The sequence below is a fragment of the Ixodes scapularis genome, unplaced genomic scaffold (assembly GCF_016920785.2).
Source record: "Ixodes scapularis isolate PalLabHiFi unplaced genomic scaffold, ASM1692078v2 PGA_scaffold1__304_contigs__length_218370807, whole genome shotgun sequence".
Taxonomy (NCBI): Eukaryota; Metazoa; Arthropoda; class Arachnida; order Ixodida; family Ixodidae; genus Ixodes; species Ixodes scapularis.
In genome coordinates, this window is record NW_024609846.1 from 119,562,656 (window position 1) to 119,585,775 (window position 23,120).

A 23,120-nucleotide genomic window follows, 5' to 3' on the forward strand; every position below is an offset into this window, starting at 1 on the left:
ATATGGTGTTTTCACGCTTCCCCGTCAAGGTAACTGGACGCCTGCACTCTATGAGCTCTGCCACATGCGTTTGTGGCTTTCGGTAGGGCTTTCTATTGTGTTATTTTCCTGAAGCGGAGATATGTGAAAGCGACTATGTCGCTGTTGAAGAAGCGCTCCTTCAACCTCGACTGGACAAACCCGGACGTATCCACAAGTGCAAGTTGGATTTGGCCCGTTCTAAATTATCCAAATAGCACTCTCTGCACAATGTGCTGCAAGAAGTTCTCCCTGAGCAACATGGGGAAAAGGGTGGTTACTAGTCATGTCGAGGGTAAGGAACATCAAGCTGCTATGGGTGATTCTCTGCAAAGCGTTTCCCCAGGCCCCTTTTGTATCATCTCTCCAGACTGCGACAAATGTGGACTTGCCTTCTGCAACAGCTACGGGCGTTTTGCCTGGAGGTAGCGCTAGTGCTTGTAGCACTCAGGCAATGCGTTTAAACACCACAACGGAAGCTCTTAGCCCCTCTGCGAAGTCGTCAGTGGGTAGCTTTTTTATTGAAGAATGAAGTCACAAAGGCCAAGATCATGTGATGCTTGAACACTATAATGACTCATGGATCTTTCCGTTCAGCAGCAGCATCTGCCTCACTGTTTCTATTGATGTTCCCTACGTGTGAGACCACCAGAAAAATGCAGCTTGGAAAAGACAAAGTGGAATACACAATATGTCATGGTATCGATCCATACTTTCAAGTGAAGTTGCTAGCAAGCCTCTGTGTACCTGGTGGTTGCTTTTGATGAGTCGCTGAACAAAGTAACCCAGAGAGAAGAAATGGATGTACTGATCAGGTGCTGGGACCAAACTGATGCCACTATAAAAACGCGCTACCTAACTTTGTGTTTCCTGGGGCACACCTGCGCAGCAAACCTCACATCTGCTTTCAGGAAAGGCACAGAAGTCATTAAGCAAACAAAGATACTACAAGTGCCAATGCATGGACGCAACGTAAATTTGAAGTTTCTGAGGGCCCTCAAAGAAGAACTTAAAGCCTCCGATACCTATCACCGGATCTTGGACATTGGGAGCTCTGGACTTCACGTCGTCAGTGGTGCATTCAAGACAGGTCACGCTGCGAGGAATTGGGATCTGGTAGTGTCTCTTCGTGGGAGCTATAACCTGTTCAAGTGTGGGCAGCATGTCGTGCAGACTACGTCCACTTGACGGGAAGTGCTCTGTTTCCGTTGAAGTTCTGCTCAGTAAGGTGGCTTGAGAATAGCAACGTGATCTGGAGAGTGCTTGATGTTATTCCAAACTTCGTTAAGTTTGTAGAATGCTCAAAGGAAGGAAAAAAAATAAAGCCAGCATGTGCTGGCTACAGCACTGTTGAAAAGGCAGTAGGTGACCAGATGCTACCAGTAAAATTGGCCTTTGTGCTCTCGATTTCTGAAGAACTCGAGCCATTTCTGGCTGAATTCCAAACAGACAAGCCCATGCTTCCCTTCTTTGCCCCTGTGTTGGATCGCCTTTTACAGTCACTGCTGGCTAGAGTCGTCAAGAAAGATATCCTACAAGCTGCCAACACATCTTTTTAGCTGCTTAGGATTGACTTGGAGAAGCCTGACAACATTGTTGCACCTGCTGCATTTGACATTGGGTTTGCTGCTAAGAATGAGCTTTGCAAGATCCAGAAATTATCGCAACTGACTGTGCTTAGCTTCAAAAAACTGTATTTCCTTCGTGAAGAGGAGTTCACAAAAAGTGATGGAAAGGTCACCTTTGAAATATAAGTTGACAAGAGGTGCGAGCTGTTTGGATTCAACTAGTGCGTTGTCTCCAGAGGTTGGCGAGAAACAACTGTGCATTGCACTGGAGGTGCTAACAAAGCGCCAGTGGATGACTGGCTTGGAAGCAGAGTAAATCCACCATTCCTATGTAGATATATGCTCACTCAGCTTTGTATAGGCGACGTTGAAGGACTTTGACAGGAAAGAACAGAGGCTGGACGCCTTCTGGTTTGAATTGTGTTTATGGGACCACAAAGAGATATTTTAGTTTGTCAAGCTAATTCTCTGCTTGTGTCATGGCAACTCAGCTGTGGAACGGGGATTCTCTGTGTACAAAGAGTGCCTTGTCGAAAAATCAAGGAAGAGTCACTGATATCGCAAAGAGTGGTGTATGATGGAGTCTCAGCAATGGGAGGGGTGGCCATAGTTGATCTTTTGAACAGGATGGTGCAAATGGTTTGTGGTGCCAGTGCCCAATGGAGGGAGGAGTTACAAAGAAAGAGGCAAGAGAGATTGGATACATCAGAAGCCAAAGGGAAGAAGAAGAGAGTGGCCACTTTACTCCAGGAGCTTCAACAAAAGAAGCAAAGGGTCATAAACGAAGCACAGTTGCAGGTTTATCGTTTTGACAAAGAAATCAACTTCCTGAAACAGTAAGCTCTGGTCAATGCTGTATTCTAAACATCTTCAAGAGTGAGGTAGTTGCTTTATCTAACTTCAATCAAATATTTTACATTGTGAATAATGTCTATCTATAATATATTGCGTTTTGGTGTCAGTGGTCGTTTCTGGGTGTGGGTCAAGGAATTTATTTAAAATAGTCAAGGACAACCCTTGAAAAGTCAGAATTTGAAAAAAGAAAAAACAATTTGGTAGACACCCTGTCTAGGAGGCCATCTTTAACCACAGGTTACCCAAAACAGCATGCACTAAACGTTGACTTGTTCTGTGCCTGGGCCGCAAGCCCGTTAGAATATGGTGGCCACATTAATGAACACTGGGTGCACTGTGCATTTGATATCACAAATGAGGGTCTTGCATTATAAATGATTTATGAAACAGCCGATGTTGTGTCCTGATTGTTGGATTTGTGTTTTCGAAGTTTATACCCCGGGAAAGTCAAAGCGTGTTTTTTCAAAGTTTATTTTTTGCCCAAAACTCTGAGTTTATTTCAGTTTATTGGAGTCTATTTATGATAGCTTTCCGATTGTCCGAGATCCTGGGTTTAATTTTACTGTGTGCCAAATTATTCAAAATTCAATATAAAAACAAATACTGTAAAACCCTTAATGTTCGCGACCCCTCAATTTTCGCGAATTTCACAAATTGAAGAATACGCGAAATTTAAGGGCGCGCGAAAATTTCGGTCCTTAAGATTTTCAATGCAGGCGTCTGGAATTCGCGAAATTTAGTGGTCGCAATTATGTCATCTTTGACCGATTCGCGAAAAATAGGGGCCGCAAAAATAAAGGGTTTTACAGTATATCCAAACACAAACCTGTCCTAAATTCGTAAGAACTCACTTGTATCCATTGATATTTCTTGAGCTGGATTGGGCATTCACGTCCTTGCCACTCGTAATACAGTCGCCAACTGACTTTTCAGACTTCGCAGGGACCGAAAAGACGTCCGAATATTAGACCAGTCCAAAAAAATCAGCAGATTGAAAACGTGCCTTTATTACATCTAAGCAGGCTTAAAAAACCCATCAACAGTGCCTTGCTCAGATTACTCCTCCGCTCGCGTTCGGCTACTTTCTGTTAGCCTGAGAATCGCTGCCTTCTTCTATAGCGTAATGGTCGAGTCCTTTCCGTGCTTCTTGGCGACACTTCGCAGCGGCGGTAGAACAGATGGGGCCATGACGTTCAAGCCAATGTAGTCCGATAACACAATTCACCGAGACAAGATTAGAGGCGCAAGTCCACGGCTGCTGAATGGCAAATGAACAAAGCAAACTGGTAGCAATGATAATGATAATGTTGCGCAGCTAGAAAAGAAAAAAGCCGTAGCATAGCGTCGTCTAGCGGTAGGACTTAGCAGTACTCCAGTAGCGCTGCCAAACCAAGCCAATCCATGTGCAGCCAACATAGAATCTAAAATGGCGGCTTCTCGGTGGTGCTTCTCAGTGGTGTTTCGTGCTGATCGCTCGTAATGATTTTGTCCAAAAAATTTAACTTTAGGACTTCAACCTGTCCGAAAGATTGGTCATGAATATGCACTGTTTCTGTTGGGTTGGTCAAGGTTCCTCCTTTACGTGCAAAATACCGAACAAGTCCGAATTGTTGGCGTTTGAAAAATCATTCAGCGACTGTACTACTAACTGTCCCACGACAAAACTTGCAAACAAGTGTTGCTTTAACAAATGTTGATACTTTAAAATCGCCTCTTCGCACCTCTTTGACGCAATCTCTGGAAAGCTTGTTTTCTCGCCATCCTATTCTACCGCTTCACCCTGAGGCTGCACAAAATGGAGTGGTGAGATAGAACCTTTAGCTACCACCCTGCCTTCTGTGATCATAGGTTTCGCTTTTATGAGAAAGCAAATCCACCTTCTTTTAAGAAGTTCATACTGAAGACTAGGACAGTGGCTTTTGTCGTGACCCAAATATACAATGACCCGTCGTCCGGAAGAAACAACTTGTTGAGATAAACGGCGAACCCCTTTTAATCGATAGTTCGAGATTTTGAGGGGAGACACTGCTCTTTGAGGCAAAAACATGCTAAGAAAACACATTTTTGAAATTGTGTTTCTTGAAGATTGGCAGGCACTTACCATCTTGTCCTGAAGGATTTTCTATAAATAAATCTTTCTCATCTTGAAATATTCTCTTGGAAACAAAGTAAAATGAATCTGAGGATGTTTTTTTTTTATATTATTTCTGAGTGAACTATTTACACCCTGTACTATTTTATGGAAGCCATATCTCCACTTGCACGTGTCTAATCTTCATATCTTTTTCTTTCTCTGGTAGGTGTATGTGTGACATGTGCAATAAGGGGTACAAATATATTAAATAGGGTATCAGACTTTTTTTATGTGCCTTTTAGGCATCCTGCAACAAATCATTTTGAAATTGAAAAGTTCAAAAATCTCCTAAAAAGCTTATAAAGCATCCTAGAGCTTTCATTTATACCTTATTGGATTCCACATACCTTTTAGTTCACTGATATGTTTATTTTTTTATTTTAGTAATTCAATTTGTCCTAATTTTTCCTATAATTTTTGCAAATAAAATTTTCAATATTAACGAAAGTAATTAGGTTACATCAAAACCAAGTATATACTTGTAGTCAGATTGTAATGGGAAATAAGCTATGTAAATTTCATTTGAATTGAATCACAAGTTATATGAAAAAGCTATAGAAGCAGAAAGAAATCACAAAGGCCTCTCCTCAGAACCACTGACCCTGTGCTCTGACCAAGCTTATTTGTAGAATACTGTTCCTTTTTTTTTATCACCATCGTGACATCGAAATTCCGAGTTTTTCCGAATAAATATGAATTGATGAAAGTGTTACGAGCGTATTTTTCAGATTTTAAACACAAAACCCTACCTAGTATGTGACGCAATGGCATACTCACTGACAGGATAAGAATGGCAGGGAGGTCCATCAGTCCACAGTCTTCATTCTCTCTTTCTCGATCCGTTTCCAGTCTGAGCTTCCTACAATTCATTGGCTCACAAGCTTCTAGCTGCTCACGCAGCCAAAGTGCGGCTGAAAGCTAGAGCCCTGTACACACACTTGTGACTCCTTAAAACCGAGTACCTTGGGACCTCTTAAAATCTCTTACGACGAGATGACAGACTGGTACCACCTATTGGGTAGCAGTGGAGCACTGGGCGGTCCCGTATATTTTCAACTTCTTTCGGGCATCAATCGTTTTGGCTCGGCCTGAAAAACTTTTGTCAATATTAAGAACAAATATTCCTAATAAGTAGTATGTATATTTGACCTTGCAAATACCACCAAACCTTCACTCCAGTGAAATGCAATTCCAGGGTCGCCACATAGATGGTGCCAGCATGTCAGTGTGTTCTCCTGTCGTGAGATTTTAAGAAGTCTTAATGCGCTCGGTTCTAAGGAGTCCCAAGTGTGTGAGCGGGCCTTTAGCGTCACAAACAGACACCTTGTCGGTCTCATCCTCCGAATGACTATAGTATTTGCTAGTTTATTGAATGAAGTGTTGCAACGCGGCAGAGCTGCGCAGTTGCTGTAGTGAACGGTTCTGGGTTTCATTGTTTTCAAAAGTAATTGCATGTGCTGCATGCTCCTATGGGTTTTGTTTCTCTATGCCAGGTGGTGCCGTTGCAGTCGGTTGCATTCGGTTGCATTCGTAAGATGCAACCATTTAACGTTTACTTGAGGTGGCACTGCAGCATCTGATCATGCTAAAACCAAGGGCACATACCCTAAGCATCTGTCGGCGTCTTTTTCACACATGCTAAAATATGTTTTCTTATGGCAGTCTTTTTAATGCAAAAGAATTAAAGGCCCGTTCACACTCTTGCGACCTCTTAAACCTGGGTTCCTTAAAACTTCTTAAACCAGATAACACACTGGCACCATCTATTGGGAAGCAGTGTAAACTCGGCAGTCCGGCATACTTTTATTTCTCGCGCATTATCCTTTCTTTCTTGGCTCGAAAAACTTTTGCCAATGTTATAAACAAGCCTTTCTATGAGTATTACGCACGTTTGACCTTGGAAACCCCGCAAAACCTTCGCTCTTATGAAATGCAGTTCCAGGGTAACCGCATAGATGGCGCCACAATGCCAGTGTGTTCCCTCATTCTAAAAACATTTAAGAAGTTTTAAGAGATCTCGTTTCTCTCAGCCGTACTCGGTCGCAAGAGTGTGAACGGGCCTTAACTTTCCCATGGAGCAAACCGGCGTTATCAGCTTTTGAAGCCACGCCAAACGGCACCTAAATTTCCCTGTCCCAACGGAGTGAAGGCTGTCGTCTCTAGCAGCGATTTGATCGATAGGCTCCCATTGGCTGGTACGTGTCATAGTTTGACGGAATGAGGCTCCCATTGGCTGGCACGCTTCATAGTTTCAAGGAACTATGGCACTGTGGGTCCCGCGCTGGTATAAGGAACATGGTGGCGTGCGCTCGGTCGCTTCTGCTCCTTTTGGCACCAATGAACATGGCGGCGCCTCAAGCGTCTACATTGTCGGTGGCTGCAATCTCGGGAGTGTTGAAACCTGCCTGTCCAGTCAAGTACACTCCAAATGAACTAGGGGAGCGAAATAGCGCAGCACAACAAGCGAGAAGGCAGGCAGCAAAATCCACCATCATTGTCAAGTCTACAAATACACGGCAGGCAGAACAACGAGCAGTGGTGCAATGCGCTAGGATACAGAACAAAGCCTTTTGAAAGCATAAGGCGCAAGCGGATTGTGATTCCAAGGCTGTGTTCCGAATTTTACCCAAATGGATCCGAGTTACTCCGGTGGATCGTATCATGTGACAGCACAGATTGACAAACGCTGGACGCGGGTAGCTTTTAGAACGCCAAGGGTACAATACCCTTACCCTGGAGTAACATCGAGTAAATTTTGGAACACGGCCAAAGCATCTGAGGCGGCAAAAGGACAAGGCCCTTCAACAATGCGAGACGGAAGCAATATGTCGCAGGTGGCATGCTTTCGCATTCACTACTCATAGCAAGTGCTTAGGTGTCCTCGGACATTTTTCTAACTATTCTTTCTAATTAGTTTCTATTTATCATTTTGCACTCTCTACCTGACGTCTGTTACAGCTGATGACGTTATCTCGAATTAGTCGTTTCTGATTTTGAGTGCCATTACTTTTTTTAATTACTATTCTCAATTGTACGAGAAGAAGAAACTGTGTCAGTCTCTAAACGTTGGTCGTTGAAAAACTGTTCTTTGCTATCATGTAAATCAGCGACCGAATAAAAACAACCCCCTTGTACATCCTTCACACATCTGAAGTGACGAAACAAATTACTACTCTTCCTATGTTGTATAGGGCTCTACATATGCAGATGTGCATCATTGTTTTACATATTCTGTGGTCTTTTCATAGCAGACGTGTTGCTTTAAAATGTCCATGTATTATGTACTCCAAAACTGTTAGCAGCAATGAGCCAAATGGAAGCATTGTTGTTTAATATCATCTAAGCTGATTGAGTGCCTCAATCAGCTTACATTCTGTTGGTCATCACATTGTCTACCCTCTTGCAAGTGCTGTGGTGCCATCTATATATTACCCCGCAGGGGGCACCTGTGAAAGCAGGTGTTTGGAGAGTGGCGTCTCCACGGACCCCGAGCCATGCGGGTTCGCCCGCCCACGTATGGCTGTGCGTGGCTTTCCCGTGTCTGGGGAAAAGGGCATCCTGGTGGTTGAGCCAAGCCCGGGGTAGGTTTGGACCCTTCGGGGCCCCCCGGGCGAGGCAATACACCACTTCGGCCCCCGCTTCTCATAGACGGGAGTCCTGGTAAGGCCCGGCCAGGATGATTCAGTCTAGTTGCCACTTCTACTATCCCCTCCCTTCCATTCACCCTTGTCTTCTCCTTCTTTTCACTCTTCTCATTTCTCTTCTTTCCTTTTTCAACTCTTTTGGCGGCAAGGGCTAACCCTGGGTGGCGACAGACACCTTGTCTAGAACCACACTTGGTTATAGAAACTGGGCAGCACTAATAGAGTAACGTCTTCAGCCAAGCCATTCTTGTTATGGAGCGTTACCTATTCCCTTGTTGGGCTCGGTGGTGGGCGGTGCACCACAGTTTCCGAAAACCCTCCCCCTTCATATGGGTTCCAAACTTAAACCTTTTGATCGGCCCCCCAAAAGGGGCCGCACCGAAGCACTGAACATGATGAAAGAATCTTTCGTACTGCAGAAATTCCCGAAATTCCTTGTAATGCACTCGGAAGGTGACAAGCCACTTGGCAAACTTTCTCCCTTTCTGGTCTCCAAAGTTCTTGAAGGTGTTATTGGCTCCAATTACAGTGCAAAAAAGATGGCTTCTGATGATCTCCTTGTCGAGGTCAACACAAAGCAGCAGAGTGATGCCCTTCTCAAACTCAACCTTGTCTCCGACTACAAGGTAAGCGTCAGTCCTCACCGCAAACTGAACAGTGTTCAAGGAGTCATTTCTGAGGATGACTTGCTTGACTCACCTGAGCCAGAGATAATTGAGGGCCTCTCTAGTCAAGGAGTTACAGATGCACGACGAATCACTATCCGCCGTGATGGTGTGGAACGGAAGACAAAACACATCATTTTGACTTTCGATTCAACCACTCTGCCACAGACTGTAAAAGCAGGTTACCTTCAGTGCCGTGTCCGACCTTATGTGCCGAACCCTCAACGGTGCTTTAAGTGCCAGAGGTTCGGCCATGGGTCACGGAACTGTCGGGGAAGGGACACCTGTGCAAAGTGCTCCAGCAAGGAGCACGTCACAGATGCGTGCAATAATGAGCCCCATTGCGCAAACTGTGGTGGCAACCACCCGGCATACTCCCGCTCTTGCCCTGTGTGGAAAGACGAGAAAGAAGTTGTTACATTAAAAGTCACTGAAAACATCACGTATACTGAGGCAAAGAAGCGTTTTGCCTTTGTTTCAAAAGGCACTTATGCCGAGGCCGTGCGGAGGGGACCAGCTCGGCCAATGGTTTCGATGGGAACGCAGACGTCTCCGGACGACCTGCATCTCCCATCACGGTCCCCCTCGAAACCCCCGGGAGCGGCGCCGGTGGCACCGCCTCCGAACCGCAAGGTGAATGCTGCCTTGCCAGCATCCACCCCAGAACAGGAGATGACGTCTCCTGCTCAACCAGCTGCTTCGACCTCTCGGGGTCGGAGCCTACCTCCCCACACCTCTGCTCCCCAGAGGAAGCCTGGGGAAGTGCCAAAGCAGTCGACCTCCAAGGGCCAGCTGCCAGCAACTGCAGACGAGCCCATGGATGAGGGTGGGTCGAGATCTGATGAGGAGGCTCTCCTCTCAAGATCAGAGTCCACCCCCTCTGCCTCCGGTGACTCTAATCGGAGGCAGAATAACCCCCCCAAAAAACAAAGTGCACCGCGTGTAAAAATAGATTTTAAACCGTAAGGAATATAGCTTTTTAGTAGAATTTGTATGTTATACTTATTTTGTTTTAAATGGTTAAAAATATAGGTATAATGCAGTGGAACTGCCGCGGTCTTTTACGAAATATTGATGATGTCAACTTTTTTCTCGATGAGCTCCAGCCTGTTGCCATCTGTTTACAGGAGACTCATCTTAATGAAACACATACACAGGTATTACGGCGACATCAGGTTTTTAGAAAGGACCGTGTTTCTTGCAACAGCTCTTCTGGTGGAGTAGCTGTGGTTGTGCAGAGTGGTATTGCCTGTGCTCCTGTCCCTCTTGCGACCCACTTAGAGGCAGTAGCAGTTCGTGTTCTGCTTGACCGCCTAATTACAATTGTCTCGCTTTACCTTCCACCAAACCTTCCAGTGCATGTACATGACCTGCAAGGACTTGTGGGCCAACTCCCGCAACCTTTTTTAATCTTAGGAGATTTTAATGCACACCACCCCATGTGGGGCAGTGGTCGTCAAGACTCCCGTGGTGGTGTCATAGAACGTTTTTTACTGTCATCTGGCCTTTGCCTTTTAAACAAGAGACAACCGACTTTTTTTAGTGCACCTCATAATACTTTTACTTCCATTGATCTTTCCATATCATCACCTGCTTTACTTCCTTGTTTTTCTTGGAAGGTTTTAGAAAATCCTTTTGGTAGTGACCATTTTCCTGTAATTTTAGAAAGTTCAGTATCCCTTCCTTCTCTTCGAGCTTGTGCTCCCAAGTGGAAATTAGATAAAGCCGACTGGTCTTTATTTTCTCTGGAGGCAGCCGTCGATCCCGCTGTTTTTTTAGCTATGTCTCCTGAGGAAGCGACTCTTTACCTTACTGAAAAAATTATATATGCTGCTTCTCTGTCAGTTCCCCGAACTTCTGGAAATATTCCCAAGAAATGCAGGCCTTGGTGGAACAAGGACTGTACGACCACCATAAAAGCTCAGAATAAGGCTTGGGGAAGGTTTCGGCGGTACCCGACTGTTCAGAACAAGATTAAATTCAAACAGTGCAAAGCAAAAGCTCGTTGGACACGAAAACAAGCCAAGAGGACCTCATGGGTAAAATATGTATCCTCTCTGAACAGTTTTGTTCCTGCAAAAGAGGTATGGGATCGTGTTCGGAAAATTCGGGGTACTTACCACTCCTTCAGTATTCCCCTTTTTCCTTCATCATCCCCATCACTAAAAGATCAGGCTGACATTCTTGCTGATCATTTTCGAGAGGTCTCCAGTTCTTCAAATTACAGTACTAAATTTAAAAAGTTCAGGTCTTTGGCAGAAAAACAGCCAATTGATTTCTCTGGAAGTGATACTGGTTACAACCGGCCGTTCACAATGTATGAACTTGAAATAGCCCTTGCAGTAAGGAAGCAGTCAGCACCTGGCCCAGATATGATTCATTATGAACTGCTGAGGCACTTGTCGGCTGAATCCTTGATGAATTTGTTGTCTTTCTTTAATCATTTATGGGCAGCTTCTTGTTTTCCACAGTGCTGGAAGCAAGCACACATCATTCCCATCTTGAAGCCTGGCAAAGACCCTTCCCTACCAGCAAGTTATCGGCCTATCGCTTTGACTAGTTGTCTAGGAAAAACTTATGAACGGCTTATAAACAGAAGGCTAGTATACATTCTAGAACAAAAGAAAATTTTCGATAAAAACCAGTGTGGTTTTAGAAGAGGTCGCTCAACCTTGGATAACCTTGTCCGGTTAGAGACTTTTGTTCGTGAGGCTTTTGTGAACCGGCAGCATTGCCTTTCTGTCTTTTTTGATTTACAGAAAGCTTATGATACGGCATGGCGGTACGGAATACTTCAGGAGCTGTATAGGTGCGGTGTTCGAGGTCGCATGCTGCGTTGCATAAAGGACTTCTTGACAGACCGTTGTTTTCAGGTCCGCCTGGGATCCACGCTCTCGGATGTTTTTACACAGGAAAACGGCGTCCCACAGGGAGGTGTCTTGAGTGTTACCTTGTTCGCAATTAAGATCAACAGCCTCGCTGCAGTTATACCATCATCAGTTTTTTATTCATTGTACGTAGACGATGTCCAGATTGCTTTCTCCTCATGCAACTTGTCAATTTGTGAGCGCCAATTGCAGATAGCAATAAATAGGATGAGTAAGTGGGCTGATGAAAATGGTTTTCGGTTTGCACCAGAAAAAACAGTGTGCGTGCCTTTTTCATTACGTCGGGGGTTGTCGCTAGATCCCAGCTTGCAGATGAATGGCACTGACATAACCGTTAGGCATGAACACAAGTTTTTGGGTGTTATTTTTGATAAGAAGCTCACTTTTCAGCCCCATCTAAAGGAACTGAAGCGAAAGTGTCTTAAATCTGCCAATGTTCCCAAGGTACTTGCACACGTCTCCTGGGGTTCTGACAGGAGATGCCTCCTGCGACTCTACAACTCGCTGGTTCGTTCCCGTCTCGATTATGGTGCAGTTGTATATGGCTCGGCACGACCGTCATCTTTAAAAATGCTGGATCCTGTGCATCACCTTGGGCTTCGACTTGCCACGGGGGCCTTCCGAACGTCGCCTGTTCCGAGTTTGTATGCAGAGACGCACCAAATGCCACTAGAAAAGCGAAGACAGTTCCTCAGCCTATGCTATAGTTATAAAGTCAAATCTGATCCTGAACACCCATCCTATCGTTGCTTGCAGGTATCTCCTTTTTCACGTCTTTTTGAGAACAAGCCAAGTATAGTACGGCCTTTATGCCTCCGCATTCAATACATGTCTACATCCCTGCAACTTGCGCTCCCTGAGCGTAGCTTGATGACGAGAGTTCGAAGCATTGCTCCTTGGAAGGCGGTTCACTATACCTGTGACTGGTCGCTAGCGAAATACAATAAGCGATCTGTTGCACCACTAGTTCTTCAGCAAGAGTTTATGGCCTTGCAAGCTAAGTATAAGGACTATGCACAATTCTTCACTGATGGTGCAAAAACTCCACACTTTGTCGGTTCAGCTGTATATTCAGAACACTTTGTAAAAGCTCGACGGCTTCACTCTGTTGCCAGCATTTTTACTGCAGAACTTTATGGTGTGCTCATGGTTATTGAATATATATTAGGCAACAACATCAAAAAAGCTATTTTGTTTGTGGACTCCCAGAGTGCTATCCTTTCTCTCTGTTCTCTCAATGATTCTAAGAATCTGCTCGTGCAACAAGTACAGGCAGAGTTAAACCTGGCTTTCCAAATGGGATACAATATCAAGCTGTGCTGGGTACCAAGCCATGTGGGAATTTCAGGTAATGAAAAGGCGGATAGGCTAGCAGCCTCCGTTAAGGATGCTCTGGAAACACCTGTTCAGCTGCCTCAAGAAGATTTTAAACCGGTTCTCAAAAAAGCAGTTTATTATGCCTGGCAGCAAGACTGGGACAAAGAAATAAATAATAAGCTACATGTTATCAAACCACGTTTGGAGTTATGGGAGAGTTCGCACCATAGAGACCGTCGCCATGAAGTCTTAATGTGTCGCTTGAGAATTGGACATTCACGTATCACCCATCGACATCTTCTTTGTGGTGAGGACACCCCAGTCTGTGAGCATTGCGGTGAATCGCTAACTATACTGCATATTCTATGGCACTGCAAATTTTTTGATCAGGAACGCCGGACGAGTTTTCCTTTACTTTCTGGATATCTTCCATTTCATCCAGTCTTCTTACTGGGAGATGAACCTTTAGTTCCTTTTGATCACATTTTAGATTTTCTTAAAAAAACTGGCTACCTGCACCAGTTATAGATCCTCTGCATAGTGCATTGCATAGTAATTCCTTCCTTCTACTATAGAGTCTTTTAATTATCTCTTTGGCGCAGCATGGCCTATGTTGCTTTTTGCGCCATTAAACACCTAATAATCAATCAACCATCTATATATTATGAAACTGGCAGGTGGTTGTAACTGGTCTCACAGTCCTCCAAAAAGCAGGAGTTCCCACTACCCCAAAAAATGTCTTTCATACCTAGTGCTTCGCTTTCTTATGGCAGTGGTTACATTCTAAGACAGTATGAGCATTTATTAACGTCACCGTGTTCATTGATCTCTGGAAGATTACAAGCTTTTGCCCTGTTATTCTATTTTCATGTCGTCTTTGTCACTTTCTGAAAATATTTGCATCGTCGGTGGAAATCTTGTCTGTTGGGCCCATGCAGAGAATAACAGCTCCTGATGAAGCATTTATCGAAGGTGACAACAGTGTTTGGGTTACTTGAACCGGACATATGACAGACATCCTCTGCATACTTGGTCAGCTGACACAGCTCCCAACCTCCGAGAGGACAGGGTAGTGCATAGAACCAGGAGGCTCATGGGTTGCATCCCAGAGTCACACCGACTGCATGTTTGTGACTCTTGCTTTAGTCTATACCGCAAGCAAGTTCATCTGCTTCTTGCGCAGCGTATTCAGTGACATCACGGTACCGAGCTCTGTTTGAAACGATAGTGTCTAGACAAAAAGGCTAGCTGCTTTTGTCTTTGCCCTCTGTATCGCTCTGATCAGAGCGAGCAATATCATTATCTGCCCCTGGCGCAGAAGAAGCAGTGTCATCAGGCTCAGGTGTTCAGGTGCCAGATGTCCGCGTCGTTTGGTAGTTTGACTCCTAGCAATAGCTGTCTTACCTTTTCTTCTTCCTTCGAAAATCTATCGGCTCTTTACAAATGAAGACTTGGCCGTCAAGAAAGGGGACAGGGAATGCCTCGAAGGTTATGTTATGTTTTATTGAAGAACAAGGAAATCTCGACCGAGATGTTGTCTCTGCTCTCCACCACCGCCGGTGAGCAATCAACAGCTGCGGAGCTTCGTCACGTTCGTCGAACACAAAATCACTCCCTCTTCCACGCACAAGCAGGCACATTTCACTAGTCTTTCTGGCCGTATAGGCTTTCAACTCATTTTATCAGGTTTACAATATTCTTCACGACTTGGTAAACACAGAAAGTCAGCTGAGAGAGTGAAGCTTTTAATAGAAACAATACACACAATGTCACATACTGCCTCTACTGCTGTGATGATGGAGATGAAGAAAACACGCAGACCAGGGCGTCGCTGCTGTGTCATGTTTAAGTGATTCTTTTTCTCTCCTTCCACTGAAGGCGTTACTTTTCCTACCGCTGCTTGTCCTGGGCGTTCTTTCTTTGGTTAACCGGTTACTAACAAGCATAGTGACTAACTCCGACAGGTACCAAAGAGTTTGCACTGAAGTTTGCAAGCTATGCACTGTCTTGTCGCCGGTCTCACTTAGGTGGCATGCTGAGGGCAACGGTGCGCCCCTGTACATCGTTGATGAGCGTGAAGAGGCCCGGTTCGCGAACCAGGAGAGTCTCGTTCGGAGCTAACACGTATTTGGTGCCCTGGACGTCTACCTTCGCAGAGCCGACCCTCTGCCAGAGAAACGTCTCAGTGTTCTCGCACTGGGAGTCGTGGCTCCCATTACCCAGGACGAGGGCCTTTGTCTGGTGCTTGCCCTCAAACAGGTCCCTGCATTGTGGGAGAAAACATGTTGAAATATAGTCACTGATAATAAGAAACGGTGATTGTTAGGAAGGTTGAGAGTGGAGGTCCAGATGTGATTACACATTTGTCCTAGGTCTACAGTCACCCCAGCTGTTGAAGAGCCTATGATTGGGTAGGGAGTTATTTACAACAAGCGGAATGTTTCAACATACATCTCCGCCCAAGCGCAGGGATGAGCGCTTTTCTCGTTAAATGGCTCTGATCATTATCAGTTCAAAAAGTTGTTAACATCCTTCCATATGGAAAAGCCTCATCTGACCACCTGCTTAATTTTCTCTTGGGCATTCGCAATTGAACTCAATATTTATGACGGTGATAATTTAAGAGATTACAGGGGCTGTTCTGAAGCTGAAGACGTCAGTAGTCAATTAGACTAGCAGTCTTCTTCGGTGCTATCTCGAGCATTTTTCCCAGGTGCTTGCAATTTAGTTTCTTCATCACGGGATCTTGATTATGTCGGGAGTCTACTATCGCTGCTGGTGTGGCATCATAAATTTAGTGTATCATCTCTCTGGCTACAGCAAAACTCGCGTCACAAACGGCGCATGTGGCTCCTTGGAACATTGTGCAATCAAAGGCTAATTTATTCTTTGGCTAGGGTGTGGTTCTGGTTAAAGAGGGGCATGCCTGGAAAATTTTAATTTTCCGCAAAACACTTTTTTTTAATGTCTTTTTTAATAGGTACTCCAACATCTGACGAGTGTTTTCACGAAGGTTTGTTTGTTTCTGTTTTCAGTGCCCCTTAAATCAAAGGTAGAGGCTTTGAATGCATTTTCCTCCTTTCCGTTTTTCGGGAAAATATTTATTCTAGTTCTGTTGTTTCAAATTGGAACTAAAGAAAAGAATCTTTCTTCGTTTTCCCAGACTGGAATTTATTGATAAATGTGTCTGCGGAATGTTATTTTTCCTTTATTGATATTTTAATAAAAAATGTAAAACCTTCGGAGATGTAGGAGGTTTAAACGTTATTTGTAGAACTGTGTTATTAGAAAAGTTTAGTAATTTCTACAATACATTTCTCACAATCGCGCACTTCAGATGTGTTTTCTTTTTTTTGTGTATCTATCGAGGAAAAAATGTTGGACGGGTTGACCGAGCGATGTTGGTGGGTCCTTGATTGGAATTACCATCCTTTCCTTCACAATCAGTGTACAAGGCTGAAACTTTGCGCTGCATATTTTATCTTGACTAGCATTCTACCCTGTTACTTACGCTCATTTTAAGCCAAGGGTTCGACCGCTGGCCCTCTTGAGTAGTGTCCTGCCCTATGACTCAGTAAACTCCTATGACATTAGTATGGCGCATTACCGAAGGCCACTCGGACTCTTTAGCGTTGCCACCAACCTCTTAGCGTTGGGTTGGCTCAGGAGGTTGTCGTGCCTCTGGAGCCACTGGTTCAAGTTGAAGGGCGGCGACAGCGTGGTTTCTGTGTTCTCGTCGTAGGCCGGCTTGCCCAGGAAGGACCCGGGTCCGGGCCGGTTTGTGCGACACTGCTCGGATCCCAGGAACTCGTTGATGAGGGGCACCAGGTCGTGGTAGAGGTCCTTACAGTACACCCACCGCTCGTGCAGCACCTGGCTGCACGTGTCGTCTGTGTAGAACCTGGGACCGGCATCGAGATGGACATTTCCTAAACGGAGAGGTCTCACGGAGAGCCTGCTAAGCACAACCTCCGCTATGGTAAAATTGGAACACAGAGATTCAAAGTGATTGGACACATTCACTTCAACCTTCCGGGCATAGTAAAAGGCGGCTGTTTGCTACTGAGTGGGTCGTACGAAAACGGGCTCTGCTGTTTATTTTTGCGGTGTCCATGCATTATGGGGCTACCGATGATGCGCGAGTTTTATGACATCGATAAATGACAGCGGAGGTGCTCATTCTGGCTTCTGCCCGGTTGTCTTTGAAAGTTAATATCTGTATCTGAACTTTTCTTTTTTTTGTAAATAGTGGTGTGAATCATTCGCTGTGTACCCTACTGTGCAGAAAAAAAGAGTGTGCAAAGTATTCCTCGGGCCTCAAAGTGGGACGCGTATCACTGAAAAAAAAAAAGGGGGGGGGGGGGGGGGGGTTAACACGCGTCGCCGTTATCCGCTAAAACGTCGATTCGCTCAAATGTCGCTGTTTGTTACTACGTCATTTTCTCATGTGATATGGACGACAAGATAAGACAGCGGTTCAGCGCCATGCACCGTCGTGCGTCTCCCGGTTCCCTGGGAAGCACGAGCACGCTCGCTCTGCGGCGACGGCTGTCGTGTTGTCTGCTTGTGCACGGCCGCTCTGAATAAGCGCTTGCGTTATGAAAAGAACGAAATTACACGTGTCTAAGCGCCACGCACGATGTTCGAAGCTTCAAGAAGCCTCCTGCTCGTCAGACTTCAATGTAATCGTGCGTTTGCACTTGCGAATTCGCGGCGGCGAGCGGATTTTTGAGCCGAGTGGTGAAGGTGAAATCCGCTCGTCGGCTGGCGGAAAATCTAGATCGGTCCGGGACCCATACCTAGATTTTCCGCCAGCAACGAGTCGATTTCGCCACCCGGCTCCAAATCGCGCTCACCGCCGGCGCGGATCCGCTCGCGAATTCGCAAGTGTGAACGCAACGTAATGGCCCGTTTACACATGAGGATTCCCGGGCTCATCCGTGCAGGCGGAAAGTGGAAGAGCCGGGTGGCGAAATCGACAGAAAATCGCCAGACTTTTAGAGCCGGCTGGCAGAAAATCTGGATACGGGTCCCGGGCTGATCCAGATTTTTCGCCAGCGACGAGTCGATTTCGCCGCCCGACTCCAAAGTCCACTTTCTGCCTGCGCGGATCCGCCCGTCAAACCGCAAGTATAAACGCGCCATTAGATCTACATTTCGCGAACGCAGAGCGAAAAATATATCCCTCCTCCAGTGCTGCCAACCTTTGAGGCCACTTGTTCCCCGAACTGTATCCGAAAATTCGCTAGATTTCCCTAGATTTTTGGAAAATTATTGTGATGTTTTAGTTTGAAAATAATGTCGGCGTTGTAGCTGCTGGGATTGTTGTAAATACACTACTTTCGTAAGAACTGAAGTATAGTATTGAAGACAACTTCTGAGATAGAATATAAGAGCAATTACGTTTCCGTGCAAAAATCTAAAACAAATGGCACTTTGCGCATTTCTCAATACCTGACTTTAGTTCATTTAAAATTTTCTAAGCAGAAAGCATGTGTACCCAGCATGCCACCTTGGTGTTGTTTCTAATCGTTTTCCTAAAATTTCTGTGTAAATATAGACAGCTCTAAAAACCTTTTGTGTTGTCACACACACACAAAAACAAAAACAAAAAAACAAAAAACGATTTGCAGTTTGCACAAATTTTACAAACAAAATAATACCTCCCCGAAAAAAAAAAATCCTTAGATTTGAAAAAAATCTTTTTTGTTTTCCCTATACGATGTCCGAAGTCCCTAGATTGAGGGGAACATCCCTCGGGTTGGTAGCACTGCCCTCCTCGAACCCTGCGCTCCGGAAGGCCGCTTTTCCGCAAGCTCGAAAATAACCTTTGACACATGTGATCCCTTGTCAACCAATGAGGAAGCTGAGGAAAAGGAAGGCGGTACTCTGGCTCTGGCATTTAGTCATGCTGTCAAAGCCAATCCCACAGGCTGGGATTGTCACGCGATCGTCGAGAATCGCGCACCGACGCACGGGACGCGTAATCACCTACGTGATATGGCTCCTCGTCCGCCGCGAAAGTGGTAGCTTTGCAAACGTCTCATTTGCAAGCTGCTACTTCTCAAAAGCAAGTCTGGCCGCCGTGGATGAAAAACGCTTTGCTCGAGTGGCAGTCTGACGACGTGGACCGTGTTTGGGCGCCGGTCTGGCAACACACGCCAGCAGCAAGATGTCGACGCCCAGAGCACGCGTACTTGGGACACCGACCTGAGACAGTCCTGTTCGTGGCTTGCACGTTCCCGTTCCACGACGAGTCCCACGGTGTCCGCGAGCCTCTGGGGCGAGTGGGCGATGCGCCCGGGCAGCAGGAACACTTCCCCTTCCCGGATGACCACGTCCTTGGCACGTCCGCGCTCGAGCACCTTGAGGACCATGTCCCCGCGGAGCATGTAGAAGAATTCCTCGCCTTCCTCGATGTGGTAGTCTCGCCTCACGTTTGGACCTCCTACGTAGAACACCTGCGCGAAGTCGGGATGATTGTATGCCAGCAGACGCGCCTACTATAGGTCCCTTGCCATCAGCCAATGACCAAACAGCTTTGGCACAGACCACGGTTGGACCACAAGGATTTGCTCCTTGATCTCTGTGAAAAACAACGGGGCAAAGTGTAGCTTCTGGATACTGCAATCGTTAGTCGAAGCCGGGTCCACCGTTTTACTTCGATTTCTCTAAAATAAATTCTGTGCGTGTGGTGTGTGTGAGAGAGAAAGAGAGTGGGAGGGAGATTTGGGGGGGGGGGGGGGGGGGGGGTAGGGGAATTTCACCCTTTTACCCTATTCCGACGGCACTGGTTCGGCTGTACTTTCTCAAGAAGTACACAGGAACGAACTAGCCAAGTAAATAACAATAATTATTTTAACCGTGATTTAAGTGCCGCTGATTTTACTGTCATGATTTCAACCGGGATTTGTCGAAAATATTTTTTATTTGGGTTCGGAGTCTCAATCGTTCCAAACTTTCAATGCAAGCAAAGTGTTCTTGTTTGTTTGTTTTTGGGAGCGAAAATTATATAATTATTATTTTAGAAGAAAAATGTTGGGGTGGAGAGAAGCAGAGTGTAGTATCCCCTGAGGTACAGTGCTAATCACACTTGCCTATGACGAGGGTGCGTGCGGCTTTCTCCGGTGGGCGCTCGACTGGTGGCATTCGCGGCAACTAATCTAGTCTCGTGGGGGCACATGGAACAACCCGCTCGAGGGCAGAGCGGTTTATACCGAGAGAGTTTGGCCAATGGGGCGAAGCTTGTTGCCCGCTGGAACCAGCGAATTTCCCGATAACACAAAATGGCGTTACTTTCTCTTTATTACTGAGAAATCGCATAGGATTCCCATGAGCCAGAGCCCCAAAATGGCAGACGGAAGTAGTTATCTCCCGTTTGTCGCCGACACACACCAGGCCAGCCTGATAAAACTTTGATGAATTTTAAAAAGCACAGCATTACAATATTTTTTTTTTCTCGATAGTGGCATTGGTGATAACCCCTCGGGGCTTTATTTTTGTTCCCTATTGATAATACTTTATTGGTGTTTGCAAAGAGCGCAATATCAGTACCCCGCGGTCGGCGCCCTCGTTAGAGCGGGCAGGACAACCCTCGAGCAGATTGTTACATGTTGACCACGCGACTAAATTAGTTGCCGCGAATGCGGCAACTAATTTAGTCACGTGGTCAACAAGATGACTGTCATGTGGGTGATCAACGTGGAACAGCAGAACGCGGCCAGATTTGGGATGCCCTAGTGCTCCAAACTTTTTCAGATATGAGCATTTTTCAGATATGACCTTTGCAATATTCATCTAAGAGAAACATTTGCGACTATCTTTATGTTGAAGTCTCTCACCCTGGAACTAGGGAACGTGCTTGCCACACCGTGGTAGCACCATAGCTAGAACTTAGGGATAGACAAATGTGATTAGCTCTGTACATGCACCAAATCGGAGAGTGTTACTTCGTCCATGTCCGAATCTTGCTCGTCATAATCAAAAACCTTGAAATATAGAAAAAAGATTTTGTGTTCTTCGTTATTTTATTAATCCGTATCTCAAGGTTTTAGATTATGATGTTTCCTTACCAGCTCGCTTGTATTCTTTCGCTTCTTGTTACTTTTCAAGCCAACTACAAAAAAGAATGACGGGCAGACACGTATACACCTCCTGTCCGCTTGTCGGAAGCACCCCGAGGCCGTCGTGTTTGCAAACTCCTCCTCTTCTAACGCCCATCGGTGCCGTTAGACGGCGCTGCCTACGTTGAGAGGCTAAAGACCCTCTATCCTGGGAAAAGTGGCGCCATTCATTGTTGTGGAAATGCTCGAGACACGTGCCGTGCGCCACCTCTGGGAAGAACTGGAAGAACCTTCGTCTGAAATCTAGCTCAGTGCTGCGCTGTGCCGCCATGATCTTCCCGAGTGCTGCACGTGCCTCGTGCCTCGACGCACCTTGCGCTACTTTTCAAACATGAAAGGGCTTTATGAGAGGCGTCTCGGAGTCCTCCCTTTCAAAAATGTAACTCGTTCCGGTTGCCGTGCTGGCTTTTTTCGACGCTTGTTCCTGTAACGCCGTTTATGACGGGCGTATCGTCTTATCGCACTGCGCCTTTTTCACCGCGATTTCCGTCATTCGTGTCTTATCTTTTAGCGACACTAAAGCGCGTTATTGGGGGAATATTAGCCTACGTAATCTGGCTGTTTATCATTCAGCGAAACAAGAGCGTTAGCTATTTTGACGCAATATCTTGGCACAGGTGTTGTCTGTCAGCTGGGATGGGATTTGCCGCGATCTGATAGCCATTTTGTTCTTAGCCCGAGACTGAGGCATGAAAAGAGTAAAGTTTCAAAGTAGAAGAAAAATGAACTGTCGAGGACACGTCTCTAAGAAACAAAATGGTTAACATCCACCAGCTCGCCTGCGCAATCACTACATTATCATTGATTATACCTGAAGCAGGCTTGATTCCCTTCTCTAAGAACAAAATGGTTAACATCCACCAGCTCGCCTGCGCAATCACTACATTATCTGATAGCCGTTGCTGGAATCCTGCATTCAGCATTACATTCACTGGTCTGACGTCAGGTTAATTGAGTCTGAAGTACGTGGGCGTGAGCATTCCGGAGCAGATGTTGGCTGGTCGTTTGAACGTATCGCGTTTCAAAACAGATGCCCCCCATTTTCTTTTTTTTTTTTTTTTTTTTTTTGCTGCACATTTGTACGTTTCAGCTTGCAAACATTTTGACGACGACCATTTCCGTGAACGCACGTTTCGCTAGAGATACATGCGTTTCGGTGAACAGAACGTGAATTTGCGGTGAACGTATATTCCGGTGCTTTGACAGCATATCTGGTGTAAGCAGCAAGCTCAGCCCGCAAAGTACTCGTTTTGGTCACTTATTGTGGTATTTATTTTACGCCAGCCAAATTCTTCAAACATGTTTCTTAGTTCATTATCACTATTGGACCTGAAATTCTGAGCCCCAAAGAAATCGTAATTCACTGATTGAAGCACCAATTAAATGGGTAGACCAAACCCACTGCATGACTTAGATTTTTAAATCGTGAAACGATTTTTTGCTTACTGTACATGACTAGTGCTTAACCCTTGATAGTCACGAAGCATGAAACATGCACCAGTTTTGTTTAAACTCTATACTTTGTTTCACTTTAAGTCCAGGGCAGCCGACGCTATGAGTTGAGATCAAACAGAGAACGTCAAAAGCGCACCATCATGGTGTTCGTCATGTTTCTGTGCGCGTTCAATCGCCGCTACCCCAGTCATAAACAAAAAGAGGCCTAGCAACTTGCGCTTTTGGCACAAGGCCTGATTGATTCTATCACCTCGTAGCGTCGGCTGCGTCGGGATTTAAGCTGAAACGAAGGATAATTATATTTCAATTGAAGAGTACGCTGGTTACATCGCTGTTATCTTTAGAACGTAAAACGTTACTGTTCCGTTATACACGAACTCAACTCTTCTACGTCAAGCCGCGGTGGTGGCACGCCAGACGCACTTCCGGTCTGGGGCGGTGTGCAGAAGTCGC

At 45.6% G+C, this 23,120-nt stretch overlaps 2 protein-coding genes across 2 annotated transcripts in view; one reads left to right on the top strand and one right to left on the bottom strand.

Annotated features, from left to right (window-relative positions):
* LOC8031397 (2-methoxy-6-polyprenyl-1,4-benzoquinol methylase, mitochondrial) overlaps positions 1-23,120 on the top strand; it is a 127,344-nt gene that overhangs the window by 28,328 nt on the left and 75,896 nt on the right. The gene's annotated exons all lie outside the window — the stretch shown is intronic.
* The window catches only part of LOC8031398 (3-hydroxyanthranilate 3,4-dioxygenase), a 36,021-nt gene continuing 27,719 nt past the window's right edge, over positions 14,819-23,120 (bottom strand). The window contains exons 3-5 of the mRNA XM_029976468.4: positions 19,300-19,550; positions 16,733-16,990; positions 14,819-15,352 (exon numbers count right to left, since the gene is read on the bottom strand). Of these exons, the coding sequence (XP_029832328.2) occupies positions 15,109-15,352; positions 16,733-16,990; positions 19,300-19,550 (753 nt within the window). The 3' untranslated portion in view covers positions 14,819-15,108. The remainder of the gene's footprint in view (positions 15,353-16,732; positions 16,991-19,299; positions 19,551-23,120) is intronic.